General features: G+C 42.8%; 1 protein-coding gene across 1 annotated transcript in view; it reads left to right on the top strand.

Moving 5' to 3' along the window:
* LOC139922516 (cadherin-18-like) overlaps window positions 1-19933 on the top strand; it is a 119581-nt gene that overhangs the window by 27535 nt on the left and 72113 nt on the right. The window contains exons 2-3 of the mRNA XM_071913048.1: window positions 1381-1675; window positions 4192-4311. Coding sequence (XP_071769149.1) covers window positions 1381-1675; window positions 4192-4311 — 415 coding nt within the window. The remainder of the gene's footprint in view (window positions 1-1380; window positions 1676-4191; window positions 4312-19933) is intronic.

Consider the following 19933-nt stretch of genomic DNA (forward strand, 5'->3'; position numbering starts at 1 on the left):
CTCTCTCCGCTGCTGTCCTCGCTACCACGCCCACGGCCCGCATTGATCCTCCAGATCCAAGCCCCAGACGCCCTCGGCGCGCCGAAACCTCCATGCTTGTCTGTGTCTCTCTCTCCGCCGACAGAACAGAGGGCTGTCAGGTGGACTGAGCTTGCGCATATGCATAAAAATAAACGCCGATATGATATAACTGTATAGATTCTATTCTTAGCTTCAGTTAGCTTCAGCTTACATGCAAACAACGGTGGATACCGGTAAACTCCTGGTGCCTGTTTGTAACTGTAGTTTGTAGTAACGTACAAGTGCCACAAGATGGCTCGGCCGGCGGAAGTCTCTGGAGCATGCCGTCGTCGATTACCGTAATTATCGTAATGCATTGCAGTAACAAAAAAACGTCTACCTAACGTACCCCAACAGAAGCAGATCAGAAAACAAGGATGCTTCGTACTAAAATATGAGCAAATATACTTATCAAACAGAGGGAATTAGAAATAAAGGCCTGTCTCTAATGTAAGCCTGCTTCCAATAAAGGCCTGGTACCCTCTGCAGTTGAGGTAAATAAAGGCCCGGGCCAATATTAGAGGAATTACGGTATATATATATATTTATATATTGCTATACAATATATAACAATGAGAGGGATATGAGACTGTAGTGAAAGACTAACCGCATGTATAAAAGACGTGCAAAAATGTGCCGGTATTCACAGGTCTACAGGGGGGCCAAAGTGAGCGTTTTGGACAACATGCATTATCATAATGTGGGCTAAGGTCAAGAATACTCTCAAAAAATGCTATTATTATATGCTATTAACCTACACGCTTACAGTATTTCACTTTTTCTATTCAATATTTCATTTCGTGAAGCCGAACTCAGTCCCAACTGAGTCTTTGGAAAACACTGAGCTAGAGTTAGCTGAGATGGAAATTCGTGCAACCTTCGATTTCACTACCACACAGTGCAGACTAGGTTAGATCCCATACTATAGGCCTAGTATAGAGCATTTCTCAAGGTCTCTATATCTTTTTCTCTCTGTTTTTTATCAAACCATCTCTCTCTTCTTGTCCTTAATTTGCTGTCTACTCTGACAGCATCCTGGGTCGGACACTGTCTGTTGTAGAACTTGTTCTGTCGCTCTCACCCTATTTACTGTGGCAGTATCCTTTTTTAGATGCTACATCTTCTGTACAACTTGTCAAATGCCAAACACTAAGCCTTGCCTCTCTTCCCTCTGTGTGGCTATCTCTCTCTCATTGCGTGGTCCTCACCATTAGCTAACCGTTCATCCTGACAGTAGGCTATTACTCTATATTACATACTTGTCAAACACTGTGCTTTACCTCTCTCTCTCTGTCTTTTTACTCCTTCTTACATCTCCAGCTCCACTCCAACTCCGACAAGGGCGACGGCTCTGTGCGCTACATCCTGTCCGGCGAGGGGGCCGGGTCTATCTTCATCATTGACGAGACAACGGGCGACATCCACGCAGCGAAGAGCCTTGACCGCGAGAGGAAGACCCAGTATGTGCTCCACGCCAGGGCTATCGATCGACGGACCAATCGCTCACTGGAGGCAGAATCGGAGTTCATCATCAAGGTCCAGGATGTCAATGACAATGCCCCAACATTTCCAGATGGACCCTTCTCGGCCGCCGTACCTGAGATGGCCGATGTCGGTAAGAGAGGCCCTACCCGGAAAATCTGCGTTGTAAATGAATGTCAGTATTACAGGAATTTAATCATTAGGGGCGTAACGGTTAACCATACTCAGGGTTCCTGAAGTTTGTATCTCGGTTTTTGGGTCACGGTTCAGTTTGTTTCTCGGTTAAAAAAAGAACAAAACAAAGCAAAAAAGGCCTGATCCCAGAAATTTTGGAATCGACTCCGATTCCAGTTCCAAGTATTGGGAATCAATGGACTTCACAGACTCCACAGCACAAATGCGTGAACTGTTACACCCCCTTTAATCATGCATTCTGGAGAAGGTCCAAATCAATGACTAAAGCAACTGAATTGAACCTGATGTTGATCCCTAACATTACTTAATGTTAGCAGTCAGCTATGCTATATTTATCTCCAAACCAATGCCAGGATAAAAACAGGTATAACAACATGAATTCATGCAGTCGTTCACGTGCCTTTAACATTATGTTGGTAAATGCATTAGTTAACATTAGTTAATGAACACTTCATGCTATCGTACTCTTTGACTCTGACCTCAGTTTTGACTACCAGGTAAAAAAAAGGTAGCTAAAAAACATTTCTAAAATCAGATCTTTAATTTCCCCAGTAGACCTTAAAAAGGTAATCCATGTGTTCATTTGGCACTTCTCTAATTCTCTGCATTCCTGTCTCAATGAGAATTCTCTAATCAGGGGGCGCCCCAGTAGCTCACCGAGTAGAGCGCGTACCATAAGACTCAGTCCTTCCCGAAGCGACCGGCGTTCGAATCCGGCCCGCGGTCATTTGCTGCATGTCCTCCCCTCTCTCTCTCCCATGCCTTCCTGTCTCTCTCTCACTAACTCTGTCAAATAAAGCATAAAAATGCCAAAAATAAATATTTAAAAAAAAAAAAGAATTATCTAATCAGGCTTCTGAGTTCAAAATGCTGCAGCATGCAGACTTCTATCAGGTTTAGGAAATGGGACCACATGAGCCCTATCTTAGCTTTGCTGCACTGGCTCCCTGTTAATTTCACAACTGATTTTAAGATTTTACTGATTGTTTTTAAGGCTCTAGATGGTGTAGCCCCAAGTTACATCTCTGACCTTTTAACCTGGTATGAGCCCATGGTTTGGAACAGTCTTTCCAGAGGAGCTCAGGTTAGCAGAGTCGGTGTCATGTTTTAAATCACTTCTAAAAACTTTTCTTTTTTTTATCTTTTACCTTTTTATCTGGGTTTTTTTTTTTTGGTTTGTACTATGCTATCTTTCTTTAGTATTTGTTTATTGTCTGGTTTGTTGTCTGTACAGTTCTTAGCCTGTTTTTGCTCTTCTGTACTTAAAAGTGCTGTATAAATAAAGTTTATTATTATATTATTATTACTTAACAGTAGGTACTAACAGTTCACAATTATAGTACTCAGGATTGCATGTGTACCAAACAATAGTGTACAAAAACTATATAACAATACAATAAATAACTTATACAATATAGTTTTTGTGGACAGCAGTGTGAAGGGCAAATGTGTTGATTCAGAAATAAATGAGATTTGTTGAGTAGGGTAATTGCTCAAATTAAAACTTACTATTGGAATGTGTTGAATGTTTTGCAACTGTTAATGCAATTAAAGCTCACAAGTTAATGAAGTGAACATGACTGCATATCCCCCATAGCTGGTTATTGTGGGAAGCATAAAGGTAACAGAATGAATTTATATTAAGTAAATAGAACGTCCTCACAATTATAACAACACAGTGTTCATATGCCACTGAGGCTCCAGTAGTTCTCAATGCGTTTTGATTGAATGCTCAGAGAACTAATGCTGCCAGGCAGCAAATATAATTCCAGCCAGTGGAGTTTGAGAAAATACCGCTTAGCCTATGTGATTTAGTTCCACTATGTAAAGAAACACTGAATTACTGGCAGCTTACAAATAGTTATACATTCCTCAATGTTGCAATATTTGTGTGAGATTGACATCCTCCAGAAACATATTAGTCACTGATAAAACAATTCCAGACACCTTAATTTTAAAACGTTTTTAGGAATGCGGCTTTGACATATCCAATAACGCACCACAGGACTAGCATGATGAATGAGATGGATAAAGGCTTTGGCTTATCCTGTCTGCTGCAACATGGTCAGGCTAATGGGCTATTGCTCTTTACAAGAGCACCACAGAAAACACAGACACTGCTTTACTGCAGCTCATATTATGCATTCAGCAGAAGTTCAGAGTTTCACATCTAGACAGAAACACTGTGTTGCTCTCAAAAAAAATGCAGCTTGGTTTACAATAAATTGGAGGTTTTCTTATCTTTATACTATTCAGCATCTAGTGCATCAATGATGACAATAAAAGTAAATATGTTTCTGTATGTGCTTGCATATGTGTGATCTTCTAGGATGTTTCTACCAAGATTTCGGTTTGTTTGGACACATACTCAATCCATTTCTCTTTGGTGCTTACTGCTGTATTTTCCAACACCTGATGAATCCATTACTCAATTGTTTTCTCTCCTTTATGCAGGAACATCAGTGTTCCAGGTGACGGCATCAGATGCAGATGACCCAACCTATGGGAACAGTGCCAAGATAGTCTACAGCATCCTGGAGGGACAGCCCTACTTCTCTGTTGACCCCAAGACTGGTAAACTGCTTCTCTGTTTACTCAATGTACAGATCAATCAATTATACACACACACAGCAGCAAGTATATGCAAGGTGCATGCAGGTTTCAGGAAGCCAAATTCATTCAACATCTGAGATCTTACGGAGAAGTCTCGCCGGTTACCAGTGTCGCTTTGCCAGGCGTTTCTCCCGTTGAAGGTTACATGTAGTACAAACAATGACAAGTGAAGAGTTTACTCTTTTACTAAGTTTACTCCCTCGCTTCAACGATTCCGCCATTATGAGAAAATTTTCAGGAATAGGACGGGGTAATGGGCACTTTTAAATAGCTGGGGCGGAGCCAAGCTAGTTTAAAAAAAAAAAATGGAAAGCTACTGAATGGCCCAGGAGAAGCTTCGTTCAGGAGCAGAATTTGACAACAAGCTTTAGAAAAGAGGTGAAAACAGCAACACAGCTGCTGCTGTGTGGATATTGGTTTATATCATTATGTCTCAATGAAATCTCCACATAGCACACATTAGTTCCAGGATTGGTTATAAGGTCTGATATCGCTTTTGAAAACTCCATTCACAGTAGAAAACATCTTGGCATGAGTGGGGAATTGAACTGGAGTTGAAGGTAAACAACAGACGCAGGCAAGATGGTGCTCCCCACAGTGCGACGTTGCGGTACTCTCCCAGTCACTTTTTATTTAGTTTTGTATTTTTGTGTGTTTAAACAATTTTTTCCTGTGATCGCCGCTATTGCACATATAAAATACGACCGGGAAACACTTTTATATATCAGAGAAGTCAGCTCTGCGTTGGAATATAATCACTTTCAGCTCCCTGCATTCCCGGAGCTACAACGCCAAGGGGACAGGACGCCGAGGAAGACGGCTACACCGGACTTTCCTGGAACCAGTCGCCTGAGGAGGAAACGTGGCAGGTGGGGAGGAGTTGAACGGCGACTTCGACGCCTTGCTAGCCGCGGGAGGCTAACCCTCCCGAGCATTCTTCTGGCCAACGTGCAATCGCTGGATAATAAAATGGACGACCTTCTCTTCAGGATCGCCACACCAAGACACATCAGAGACTGCTCGGTCCTGTGTTTTATGGCTCAACCAAAAGACCCCCAACGAGGCCATTACACCGGCAGGCTACAAGCCCTACAGATGCGACCACAGCGTGGAAGAGTGCGGCAAAACTCGCGGAGGGGGCACTGCAGTTTTCGTCAAGCGGTCATGGTGTACAGACATCAATGTTTTAGCCAAACTGTGTTCATCAAATGTGGAATATCTGACCATTAGATGTAGGCCGTTCTACTTACCAAGAGAACTACAGTGCATCATACTGAGCGTTGTTTACATCCCCCCTTCAGCTAACGCTGATGAAGCACTGAGAGAACTCTACAGCATGGTCAGTAAGCATGAAAATACATATCCTGATGCTGCTTTCATTGTACTAGGAGATTTTAATCATTGCAATCTGAAGTCAATCTTACCAAAATATGAACAATATATTACCTTTCCTACCAGAGGAAATAACACACTGGATAAATGTTACAGTAATATAAAAAAGGCATTCACAGCAGTCCCCAAGCCTAACTTTGGCAAATCTGACCACATTGCCATCTTGCTGCAGCCCTCACATACCAAGAAGCTTAAAGCTGAACCGGTCATGGTGAGGACTGTGCAAAAGTGGTCAGACAACACACTGGCTGAACTGCAGGACTGCTTTGAGACAACCGACATGGAGGTGTTTAGGGAGGCCACAGATAACATCCATGAATATACAGAGACTGTTAGCTGTTACATTAGCTGGTGTACGTCCATGTGTGTGCCCCTCAGGACTATCCAGGTTTTTCCTAATCAGAGGTCATGGTTTAACCATGTCCGAGCTAAGATCAGGGAACGCAACATGGCTTTCCAATCAGGCAACAACCAACAGTATAAGTTGGCCCGTTATGCTCTGCTGAAATCGATCAGGGCAGCAAAAAGGACCCATGAACAAAAACTGGAACGTTGCTATGCTGGCAACAACACCCGTAGTATGTGGCAGGGCATCCAGGCTGTCACAAACTACAAGGGAAACAAGCACACTGTCACCACTTCAGACATCACCCTCCCAGATAGACTCAATGCCTTCTACGCCTGCTTTGATAACCCCCATCAGAACACCCCGCTAGCACTACCAATACCACCATGTGACCTGGGGGAGAGCGCTCTCCAGGTGACACGCGCACAGGTTCTCAGGTCTCTGCAGCAGGTTAACCCCCATAAGGCAGCAGGGCCAGATGGAGTGTCACCTAGAGTTCTGAAAGCCTGTGCTGCTGAGCTGGCAGATGTGTATACAGACATCTTTAACACCTCGCTGGCCCAGGCTGTCGTCCCGCGCCACTTTAAACACTCAGTCATTGTACCGGTTCCCAAAAAGCCACATACAACCTGCATGAACGACTTCCGTCCGGTGGTGCTCACATCAGTCGCCATGAAGTGCCTAGAGAAACTGGTGCTGAGATTCATGGACTCTATCATACCTGTGACCACCGATCCCTTTCAGTTTGCCTACCAGGCAAACAGATCGGTGGATGATGCTGTGGCCCTTGCTCTTCACTCAGCCCTTGAACACCTGGACAACCCCAACACTTACGCCCACATGCTCTTTCTGGACTATAGTTCAGCTTTTAATACTGTCCAGCCCACTAAGTTAGTAGCAAAACTGGCAGATTTGCTACTAACTGCCTCAGCCCTAGACTCTTTTCTCTCTATACTTATGACTGCTTGTCCACCCATAAACTCAGCTACATTTTCAAATTTGCAGATGACACAACCATCCTAGGACTTATCAAGGGAAACAATGAATCGCACTACAGGCAGCTGGTGGATGAGACACTTGCCTATGGGGAGGAAAACAGTCTTGTCCTCAACACTGACAAGACCAAGGAGCTAATCCTGGATTTCAGGAAGAAAGCTCCCCCTCTGCAACCTCTGTGGATTAAAGGTACTGAGGTGGAACATGTCGACAGCTTCAGGTTTCTGGGCCTGCACATCACCAACAACCTGAGTTGGTCAGAAAACACCTCGGCCACTGTCAAGAAGGCACAGCAGCGGCTCTATTTCATCAGGTCACTGAAGAAAGCCAGCCTGAGTCGTCAGCCTCTCACCCAGGCCTACAGAGGTCTTGTGGAGAGTGTCCTCACCAGAGGTATCATTGTGTGGTATGGTAACACCACACTAAGGGAGAGGAAGGCCCTCCAGAGGACTATTAAAACCGCGGATCATTGGAACACAGCTCCCCTCCATGGACACTCTGTTCACCCACCACTGCAGGAACAAACTGCGGGCCATTCTCAGAGACCCACATCACCCTGGACACTCTCTGTTTAGATGGAGAAGCTCCAGACACCAGCTAAGATACCACCGACCAGAAAGTATCAGAACAAACAGGAAGCGCTTTCACAACAGTTTCTTCCCAGCGGCTATCAGACTACTTGCGAGAGACATTCAGGCTGGAATGAAATACCTACAGCATATATATATGAAATAACCCCCCCCCACACACACACACACACACACACACACACACACACGCACGCACGCCCACACACACACACACACACACACACACACTTCCCTCCTTCACACACACATACACACACAGTAGAGCAGGCCTATTCAACTGGCGGCCCACAGGCCAACTCCGCCCCGCCAATCAAGTCACACCGGCCCGCCGATCAGTTCTGTTTACAAATAAATTAAATTTAAAACCTGAAGAAGAAAAAAATCACGTGAATAACAGACATTTTTGCCACAATAAATCCTTCAAACCAGCAGAGCGCTCCCGTGTAATGTAAACTAGATCCTGTTCTACATACTCCGGTACGGTAGGTGCAGTGTTGCCAACTTGGCGACTTTGTCGCTAGATTTAGCGACTTTTCAGACCCCCCTGGCGACTTTATTTCTCAAAAGCGACTAGCGACAAATCTGGCGACTTTATCTAACCATGGGAAGCAATGTTAATGTGTTGAATCCCAAAGCATTTGGCAATAAATTGATACGGCTGATGCCGGTTTTCTCTACTTGCCTGTCTAATCCAGAGAGGTCTGATGATCACAGCGCTTCCCACACACAGCTTAGCTCCCTCCCTCCGCTGAGAGCAGGGACTGTAGGATAGGGTCCACTTGTAATTGCTACCGGCGTACGCCGAAACTGGCCCGGGTGGGCGGAGTCAGCACTAATATTAAAACGGGCTACGCCGCGGCGTGCATAACAAGTGCAGCATTATATATTGATATGCAAATTATCGTATGACATCATCAATGTCACTATCAACGCTGAAGACGAAAATCTTCAATTCAACAGCAACTGGACTGAGAAATATGTGTAAATAAAGAAAGAGAAAAAAATAAAGAAAATGAAATTAAGCACTTGGCCTAGCACCTAATTACTTAAAGAATTTATTTTATTTTTTCATTTATGATTAGACTACTTTTGCAATGTAGCGAAATAAAAGTTTTGAAAATGTGGTGGCACGTTGTGTCAAGTGTACATACATAATGAAATGAAATGTCCGGCCCCCGGGCCCTTAGCTTTCTGATAATGTGGCCCCCTGAACAATATAGTTGAATAGCCCTGCAGTAGAGAGTCTATTTCTATCTATTTATACCTTTTATACTTATTACTATGTGTATCTTTTATTATTATTCTTTTGTTGTTTTTACTTGACTGAGAGATCCGCACAAGAATTCCAATGCCCTTATACACCTGTACCTGAGCAAATGGCATAATAACGTCTTGAATCTTGAATCTTGCTACCTGTTTCTAGTCATGTCTCATCCTTTCATGTGGGAAACTTATTTCTCTATTTTTTGTGCACAGAGCACATATTTGCATTTTAAGACAACGTGCTCATTTCAGAAAGATCCAACATGTGCACGTAAGACCACAGGGCTTGATGAAAACCCTATAAATCCAGACAGGAGGCTTCTTCCTGATAAATGTTCACTATCTTTTCTTGACTTTGCTGTAACCCTGTGGGACACGGCTGCAGTTTTCCCAACACCAGAACAAACATTAGGTTGTGTGTGCTGCCTCCCTGAAGAAAGGGCAAGGAAAGTAGCACAAGTTGTACGTCCTGGACTGACCGAGAGGGAACCTGATTTTATGAGCCCGACTTATGATTTGTGAGAAGAACTTTTACATAATCGATCAATCTCTGTGGATTCCTTTGGGGCTTGTGCTAAGAGCCTGGGACAGCTGTCCTGGCTAGCACTCTCGCTATGGGATGTCCTCATCAGACCATATTCTCTGTTTTTCTCTAGTGTGCTCTCACCCCAAAAAGAAGAAAAACATTTCTGATTTGCCTTGAATTGTTGAGGAAAAGAACTGCTGGTTGTGTAACCCAGAGACAGGGACATCATAGTGTTTCAGTGTTTAGCACTGTGGCCTCAGAGCCAGAAGGTCACAGGTTCAATTCCTGGTCCTTTCTGTGTGAAGGTTGCATGTTCCCCCGAGTTCTCCTGAGTTTCCTCCTGCAAGTCAGGTGGATAGGAACAAGTCGGTGTACAGGATAGCGTCATCTAGTGGCGTAGTTAGCATTAAGTAGGAATAGCCAAAAAGTATTTCTTATAGCCCAAAATTCATTCTTGTTTTTACCTGCACATAAACAAAAAAAAGAAAACTAAAAAACATTTCAAGTATATTTTTATTTACAGTTAGTTTTAGAAGTAGACAAGATAGTTTTGGTTCAGTTGTGTTTTTTTCTCAAAGTGTCATTTTTATTTTTATTTCAGTTTACGGCAATATTTTTTAACACCTAGTTTTTGTGGTTGCCTGTCTATCTGTGTTCGCCCTGTGATGGACTGGCAAGTTGTCCAGGGTGTTTCCCTGCCTTCCACCCATTGCATGCTGGGATAGGTTCTAGCAGAAGCAGGTAAAGAAAATGAATGAATGAAAAAGAGCTGGAGAAGACATAAATAGCATACACAGACAGTGCTAATTTGTCGACTTCACAAGTAAATGTTGCTGTCACTGTGCATGTGTCGTACCGATAGTTACGTCTTGCAACTCTAGTTCTATGTTCTATCTAGAACCATAGTTCTGTCTTCCCATGAGGATATTACCCCTCACTCTTGCTCCCCTCTAGTCAAATCTTATGCTGAAGAAGTCTCACTCCATGTTGAACCAGTCTGACAGGAGAAGTAACATTTTTCACCTCTGATTCTTTGCAAATAAGGCCAGTGCACAAACAATAGGGCATGTGGATAGAATACAGCATTATACAGCTTTTAATTAAAGCAGAAATTTGTATCTTTGCCTGTTCACATCAATAATAGTCTTATAATAGTCTGTCAAATTGAATTAAATAGCATCCCGGCAGCAGTGAACTACCTACGTGCATTGTGAATCAAATGGTTGCTGGTGCTGACTGAATTGTCTGAGAGCAGACAGCATTCAGAGAAAAGGCTCAGTATGAAAGAAAAAGCATTTGCTCTTTTCCTCTCTGGCACTATCCTCATCTGTCTCTCTGCCTCTCCCTTTGTCCCAGTAACTCGCTTTGTCTCCCTCTCTCCGTTCTCTCTCTCTCTTTCTCTCTCCCTTCCCTCTCTCTCTCTCCCTCTCTCTCTCAGACAAAAGCTCACTCTCAGACATGACACTGTCCATTGAAGACACAAGAGAAAAAGCCTTGTAGAACATTGCACAGAGAAGGAAAATATCAAACAGCGTCTTTAGCGAGAGTGCTTTTCAAAGCGCATTCCGCTCAATGTGAATGGGGTTACTGGAGACAGAAACGGGGGTTTTGTACACAAGCTGTCTGTGTGGCTGTGTGTGTGTTTGTGTGTGTGTGTGTGTGTGTGTGTGTGTGTAGGTGTGTGTGTGTGTGTGTGTGTGTGTGTGTGCGCCCTGTCCCTGAATACATAAATAGCTTCAGAACCAGACAGTCTTAGGGTGAATCAAGTTGTTTGAGGTTTTCATCATTTCTTTTAGGACTGGACACTTCACTTCTTGTGTTCATGGTCAATTAGAATGGATTATGTCTCTCCGTCTTTGTTAACATGCACAGAATTAAGATGGCCTCTTTTTTACAGTGTGCAACTGGCCGTCAGTAATTTTCCATGAATCCAGCTTGAAGAATATTGACTTAAGTATACAATATATCCCATAGGAAGGCTTCCTAATAGCACCCACATCTAATATCATTGATTATCCTCCATCTCTTATAAATATAAAAGTGCAAAGCTGTGGTGCTCTCTGATGATTCACTACCCACTCGTCAGCACCTCTTGTTAAGTTCAATAAGGCCTTGATTTAAATATTCAAGACTTAATGATTTATTGCCATACCAACTAAAGGTGCCAGAAATTAGTTTCATTGTGCTCAAAATGAAAAGCTTGAACAATCCATTAAATACTCAAGATGTGACCCCCCAGTATGATTCAATAGAGATTCTGGAGTGAATAAGAAATTAACTGGGCCTGACTTCCCAAAGAGTTTATATTCTGAAATCCCCAATCCAGGTTTTTTTCTGGGTGTTTCAACGAGAATGTGAGAATGTGTATGATAGGAGGATATGACTGAAAATGGTCATTCATTCATTTGTCCTTCACATGTGATACCTGAGACACTACTGACCAGAGTTTGATGAAACCTGGGGGGATTTATCTCACCCACAGAACTTGAATGGATAGAAAGGTCTTTCCCATTCAAATCAATGTTCGTAGACGGTGGGAGCAGGCTAACTTCCGTATGAACCGAAGTTGTCACACATGCCTCCACTAGGTGGTGCTCTTTTACAAGCTGCTGCTGTCTTTTTAAGTAGGTCAAAAGTTTTGACATCTGTGCAATTAGTGGAAGTGTTTATAGTTGAGTTAATCTATGTCAGCAGATGTCCGTTAGCTGTTTGAAGTTAGCGAATGCTAACTTTTCTTCTCCACTAAAGGTAGGCTAAGCTATGCTAGTTTATAGCCTTTAAGGGGCTAAAGTTGATAATGTTTAGCCTACCAACTAGGTTTGCTAATATGCTGATTTTGACGAGAAGAGTTAGCAAGAGAAGCACAATCTTTGACAGTGCCACGTTAACCTTGTCGCTAACGTTAGCTTTCCAGTTCCAGAGTTTTGACAGTTTGCTAAGCACTCGTGCAACAGACTCATCTGTACAGTTCCCAAGCCACTTTATGGCCTGAATGCCCAGACTTGCGTTGTCACCATAGCAACTAACCCTTAAAATGCCATAGTCGCCATTTTATGGTGTACTAGCAAAATTGCCGCAATGGAAGGACTGTTCTATCCATTCAAGTTCTGTGATCTCACCACTGTGTCCCAGCATTATCACAATTACACTGATTGGCCGAAAGGGGCGCTAAAATGACAAGTCAAAACAAATGACATATTTGTTACTGATTGCCCCAGAGGGGGTTTGTGTCATTGGTGGGGGATGACATGTTTACTGTTGACTTGTTATATTAAGGCAATCATCATCACTACACACTGATGGTTTTCTGATGGTTAAAGGTGCAATAAGTAAGGTTTTTACCGTTCCATACTACAAAATGATCATAATATATCTGCAGGGGTTAGCGTTGTTGATTAATACCAATGACACAACGATTACTTGGCCAGATGCTGAGATTTCTGGCTTTCAAAACTCAAAATTTCCCGGCCTGTACTCTGTTTTGGAACAAAAACTTCCCAACCATCAGAGTTTCAAGACCACCCCCTGAGCAAGTGACCAGCATCGCAACACAATGAAAATACAGTATTATTATTTGAGTATTTAGTATGGTGATATATTACCTCTTCATAAGATGCTTGTGTTGGATCTCTGCTCTAATTAGCTAGCTTATTCCTCTTTATTGAAAAAATGGGACTTTACTGTTCATGTCAGAAGTCACAATTTGAATTGCTTGAGACTTGACTTGATGCATGAAGAGAAGATTTGAGACTTGACGAGGGTTCTGGTGACTTGGGACTTAACTTTGACTTGTACTTTGATGACTTGAAAAGATTTCTAAAGTCTTGACAAAAGATCTTGTGTTTGTGTAAATGACTTAGCCTAGATTGAAAGTGATGAGATTTGTTCCAGCAGACGTCTCAATTTAAATTCTGTTTTCTGAATTTGTATGGAATGACTGAATTTATTGAAGTTGAAACTGATTATAGAAGTCAAACTCATGGTGCTCTTACCAAGTTTTTATCCTATTAAAACGATATTACATTGAAAAGTCCTAGATATTTAGTTTTCTTTAAGATATTAAATTGATACTGGACTCTTGATTTGTTCTGACTTGACTTGCTGTTCTACATTTAGACTTGAGACTTGACATTAATGACATGGGCTTGACTCGGACTTGACTTGGTAATCTACGTGTAGACTTGGGACTTGACTTGAGACTTGTGCCTCAAGACTTGAGACTGACTTGGGACTGGAGCAAAGTTGACTTGATTACACCTCTGGTTTATGTCAATTACAGGCCACTGCAAGCTGTGCCAGAAACCTGCCAGTGTTGTTGTAGTTCCTATACTGATCGCTGATAGATGTCGATAGATTACTTTGTGCACCTTTAACTCTTGCTTCCTGCTGATCAGCAACTACACATAGCCTGATCGTCATGCCTGGGTTGGTCTGAAATGGCCCTATAGAGAAAAATCTCTCAAAAAAATCTATATGGAAAAAAAATCCTCTATAAGTAATCAGGCTTTCTGTTTTGTTTTTAAAGAATGAAGATATTTTTCTCTGCATCACGTGGAGATATCGGATGGTATGCAGTGTTTTGCTCACTGTAATTTGCCATATTGTCGGTAAACTATCAGCTGTGCCGCCATACGTTTCACACAGCTATCTTTTTTTATGGAACTAATTTATTAGCTGAAGTTCAGGAGTGGACAATACGAGAATGAGCCTCCTCTCTCTCTCCCCGATCCTCCTTTCCTTCTCCCATCCAGCCAGAGCCGGCCATCACTTGCCAGCTGCGCTCAATTACCTTGATCACCTACCCACAGTATAAAAGCCCTCCGAACTACATGCCTCGTTCGACAGCAATTGCTTTGCGCCCCTCCGCCTCCCCTCTCCACCTCGTCTATCTGCACTCTCACGGTCGGCGCAGATCTCCCAGGGGACGGTTGTCTCGTCGCACATACTCCCACGGCGACAAGCCTCATCCAGCCAAATAAAATATCCACAGAGTTTGCCCTGCTCTCCTGACCCTTCTTATTCCGTTCTAAACTTCCATTAAAATCCCTGCTACCCATACACTGTTGTCCTGTCACTTATTCAAGTGTTGTCCAGCCTCGTAAAATTGTCACTGAGGAGGGAAAGTGACAACTTTGATCCCTGCAGGACAGAGGTGTGATGAAGTCATCTTTGCTCGAGTCCCAAGTCAGTCTCAAGTCTTGAGGCACAAGTCTCAAGTCTAAATATAGATTACCAAGTCAAGTCTCAAGTCAAAATGTATAACACAGAGTCAAGTCAGAACAAATCAAGAGTCCATTTAATATCTTAAAGAAAACAAAATATCTAGGACTTGCAATATTGTTTTCATAGGCTAAAAAAGTGCATCATGAGTTTGATTTCTATAATCAGTTTAAACTTCAATAAATTCAATCATTCAATCATTCCATACAAATTCAGAAAATTCAATTCAGAGAATTTAAATTCAGTCGTCTGGTGGAACAAATCTCATCACTTTCAATCTAAGTCATTTACACAAACACAAGATCTCAAGTCAAGACTTTAGAAACCTTTTCAAGTCATCAAAGTACGTAAGTCAAAGTCAAGTCCCAAGTCACCAGAACCCAAGTCAAGTCAAGTCTCAAGTCTTCTCTTCATGCATCAAGCCAAGTCTCAAGCAATTTAAATTGTGACTCGAGTCTGACACGAGTCCAATTCGTGTGACTCGACTCACCCTAACCCTGCTGCAGGATGAATAATCATTTCTTATTAACAGTTAACTGCTTGAACTTTTCCAGACCAGTCATTTTTGGACAGGGATTGTTAGAATCCAGAAACAAAACAAAAAAAATCATCATCTGTAGCAGCCCCCAATTACAGTCAAAAAATTAATTATAATTATAATTATTGTTATTATTATCATATAAACAACACTAATGGCTCTCCCCTTCTGCTCACCCGTCCTCCCTTACCTTGTTTTCCAATACACTGCTCCTCCATTCTCTTTCTGCTCTTGCTCCCCTCCCCATTATTCTCTCTGCCATCCTGTCTGTCTCCTTGTCGGCAGAGGATTGCATCCCACCAGGAGGGATTTTGTGATTTGCCCTCTTTTGAAGAAATAGTGCTGTTTAGGAAAAAAAAAGTGTGATTTTTAGAGAGAGGATCCATTAGGAGTCCAGAGCAAAGTCAGAGACAGTTAATGTCCTCATCTAGTTGGTCTACTGAGACTCCCACTGGCCATGGCAAGGTCAACAACTAGAACACACGCACGCACGCACACACACGCGCACACACACACACACACACACACAATTAAATCGGTGAAACAGGCTTTTACCCACTGCCCTGGCAATTTATCGTCATTTGAACTTTGTTATTGCTGGATAAAGTCAACTGAATAGTACAAACACAAACATGCAGAAAGACAGGTTCAGCAAAATCACAGGGTCGTAAAAATTCCGTCATAATCTATTATTACCTGTCATTTTAATTTTCACTTTTTTAATGATAATGAGACATAGCCTATTGAAGGAGTTTTCAGCTGAAACAGAAAACTTCTCACCCCCAGAGGGTGAGCAGAATGTTCAGAATACTCAAAAGACTAAAAGAAGTCAAATGTCCACACTGAGAATCTTAGTTCAAAACTTTAGTGATTCTTTCAGCAAGCAAAAAGCAGTTACAGAATTCTGGATCAAATGTGCCTCGCCCTGACCAATAACAGCATCAGAGCCAGTCCACAGTCTGACAACCTAACTTCTCCTGATCCAGTATATTTATGCTATTACAGACAAAGAAATGTGCGAGTTGGGTGCTGTCCTCTTCTCATTGGTTCGGGCCTTCTCCTCTTCCTCGTCTGACTCCATCCTTGGGTGGACCTAAACTTTAGGGATGATAAGACACACACACAATCCTGCACAACCTTGGTTATACGTTGAGTGATTTCTCCTGTGCCTTGGGTGTGTGTCTGACAGGCGGTTTCCTGTGTTCTATATCATATCTTAATAAGGAGTTGTTTTCGAGAAGCTGCGCGCCTATCTTGCATTTGACTGACCTTGAGCTCCTTACACAAAGTTACCATCACACACGCACCCACATTCCTTATTACTAACAGCTTACAAGTATAAAACACAATCCTATTACTTTAAAAGGCTATAATGTTCAAAACAGTTTCATAGCACCCGTGAAGATATTTTATTTACAACACTATTTAATAGCATTTAATTTTCAAAAACAATCGATCACAATAACATTTAATATACAGAAGAACAAACTTAGATTATGCATTTATCATAGGCTACTATAAAGCAAGGAATCTCTGTCTGTCTGTCTGTCTGCATGTGTGTCCGTCGCATATCTCGAGAACGTTCGTCCGATCTACTTCACACTTGGCGGGTGTATTGCTGGGGACCCAAGGACGTGCAGTGTCGGATTTGGTGCAATTTGGACACGAGACACGTTCAATATTAATAAACTTTGAATAAACAAGCGAACAGCGCTCTGTGCAGCAGCAGCGCGAACGGGCACTGCACTAGTAAGAGAGAAAAGATGAACAAACGGAGACACCGACCGTCCTAAACAGGCAAATATGAACGATGCAATTTTACAGAATTAGACAAATGAAGCATCGCGTTAGTTCAGGCAGGGCACGGACGTCACGCGCTGCTAGTCATCTACCAGCTGATCGCCACGCACACCAATCATAATCCATTCTCATAACAAGGCGGTCTATTTAAATGGCCTCCTTCTACACTGATTCCTGCTTCACAACTGCTGCACACTCTGCTGCTTGGTAAAGCTTTACCTCCACCTCCCCAGCCTCCACCTGTTATAGTCTATGCAGTCGAGCCCACGGTGGCTCTTAAGTGTCAATGCTGCTGAGTGTGTATTCTCCCATGGGGAGATTTGCATGGCGCCCCTGTTATACCTTCAGCATGCTTGCTGGGTAAGCAGGGAGCTGATAGAGCAGGGCCATATCCGCCAAACATAACTGTATTACCATTAGTTGCAATTAATGGTTTTATCTTGTGATTAATGGTTTTATCTGGTGACTAAAGTGTTCCTGACTGAATTTCCATTAAAATATGAACAAACCATTTACAAGAAATTAAATTGAAGTCAATTGACCTGCTGTAGCCTAGCCTGAACTCAAACCTTCCTCCTAGTCCGCATGGACTTAAACTGGGTGCTCGCTTGAGCGTAATCAAATGCATCAAGGGAGATTGCTGCAGAGGCGATTGTCATTAGGTTTTGCGTCTTTGCCTCGGACAGACGGCTCGTCATGGCCGATTTAATTTTGTTCTGAAGGCTGAACCCGCGCTCTGCTGCCACACTGAAGACTGGAATTACCAGCGCCACTGCAGCCAGAGTTTTGAAGTCGGGGAACATTTCTCCCAGGGAAGTGATCAGAAGTCGGCAAGACTCTCTGAACGTGGGATTTCCCGATCCTGCAAGCACTCGCTTCACCGGGAGGAAATCCCGCAGCATGCGCTCCTTCTACAGTAAACAATAGCTAATTAATATGCACACTCGCCACCAACTGGACAGGGGGGTCTACTACAGGTGGTCTACATGTGGTTATTGACAGTGTTGCGTGTGAATTACTTAACGTTAGGGTAGATCGCCCTCAGTGTAATCTGTCAAAATGACGGACGGCTTTCAGATTTTTACGTCATTGTTAAAAAAATTCCGTCAATGATGGAAAATATTCGGTTAACGCGACCCCTGACAGAGACTGTTAGCTGTTACATTAGCTGGTGTACGTCCATGTGTGTGCCCCTCAGGACTATCCGGGTTTTTCCTAATTAGAAGTCATGGTTTAACCAAGATGTCCGAGCTAAGATCAGGGAACGCAACATGGCTTTCCAATCAGGCAACAACCAACAGTATAAGTTGGCCCGTTATGCTCTGCTGAAATCGATCAGGGCAGCAAAAAGGACCCATGCACAAGAACTGGAACGTTGCTATGCTGGCAACAACACCCGTAGTATGTGGCAGGGCATCCAGGCTGTCACAAACTACAAGGGAAACAAGCACACTGTCACCACTTCAGACATCACCCTCCCAGATAGACTCAATGCCTTCTACGCCCGCTTTGATAACCCCCATCAGAACACCCCGCTAGCACTACCAATACCACCATGTGACCCGGGGGAGAGCGCTCTCCAGGTGACACGCGTACAGTTTCTCAGGTCTCTGCAGCAGGTTAACCCCCATAAGGCAGCAGGGCCGGACGGAGTGTCACCAATGACAGCATTTTATATCCTCTTTTTGAGTGTGAACATGACACATTTTACTGATGATTGCACAACTAGCGATTGATGCAGATGCCAAAGGGAAACAAATCTGCCATTCTTCATGTCATTGTTCTGCCCATAGATTAATTCTGCTTTGAAAAACAAGATAAAACGGATAGAAAAATAAGCAAATTATGTATACCGTATAGTTTTCACTCATGATAGGCAACAACAATACGCAACAAAGCCAAAGGGTCAAAAATCTGTTCAAATGACTCCCAGCAACTAAAAGTCCTCATGTGGTTAACATTACCATACTCTCTCCATCTCTCAAACAAATACATACACACGCCAACTTTCATCCAACTTTTTGTTCATGTTCACTTGCATGTAGTGTCCTCTAGCTCCTAAACATTTCTGTTCCCAACATGCGGAAAAGTAAAGGAATAATCTGAGGGTCTGTATCAAGCATTTTTTTGAAGTGAGAACTCTCTTTTTTTTCCTTCTCGTACGTCTTCTTCCTTTGCACCCGCGGTGTGTCAGCCGGCGGCTAGCAGCTGAATGCTAACAGGCTGTTTAACATGGTGCTGAGTGCTTGGACTGGCAGCGGATGAAGGCAGGTGGTTGAATTAATGAAATGTCAACACTGCACTTTAAAGTCTAGACAACCCAATTCTGCTGGTCGCTGAACACAGGGAGTGAACACATGACTGGATTTCTCTATAGCCATCTGTACATAACATTTACATTTTACAGCGGTGAGCGCGCACTCTAATGAGGATCGACTGTAAAACTGAATGAGGATTGAAATGTACAACATTCATGAATCACTATGAGCGCAGGCAGCTTAGTAATAAAGCAGTGCCAGGTCCAACAATGAAATACTGAGATCTTAAAAAGAAAAGGTTTAATTAATTCTAAATGTGTGGGGAGGTGTTATAAGGTCCATTTGAATGGGAATGAAGGTGGGTGGTTTGTTAGCCATCTGTCCCAATCAGCAAGAATTTGTCTTGGTGGTAGTGCTGATGAGAAATGACAACTTGGAGTTTCAGAGTATACACTGACACCACAGAACTTGAATGGATAGAACGGTCCCCTACTGTTTACCATGGTAATTTGGCTAGTACAGCATAAAATGATGATTATGGAATCTTAATAAGGGTTAGTTGCTATGGTGACAATGCAAGTCTGGACATTAAGTTCCGTAAAGTGTGTCACACTTGCTTGAGAACTGTGCAGATGAGTCTGTTAGCAAACTGTC

Source organism: Centroberyx gerrardi, chromosome 13 (assembly GCF_048128805.1).
Source record: "Centroberyx gerrardi isolate f3 chromosome 13, fCenGer3.hap1.cur.20231027, whole genome shotgun sequence".
NCBI classification, from domain to species: domain Eukaryota; kingdom Metazoa; phylum Chordata; class Actinopteri; order Beryciformes; family Berycidae; genus Centroberyx; species Centroberyx gerrardi.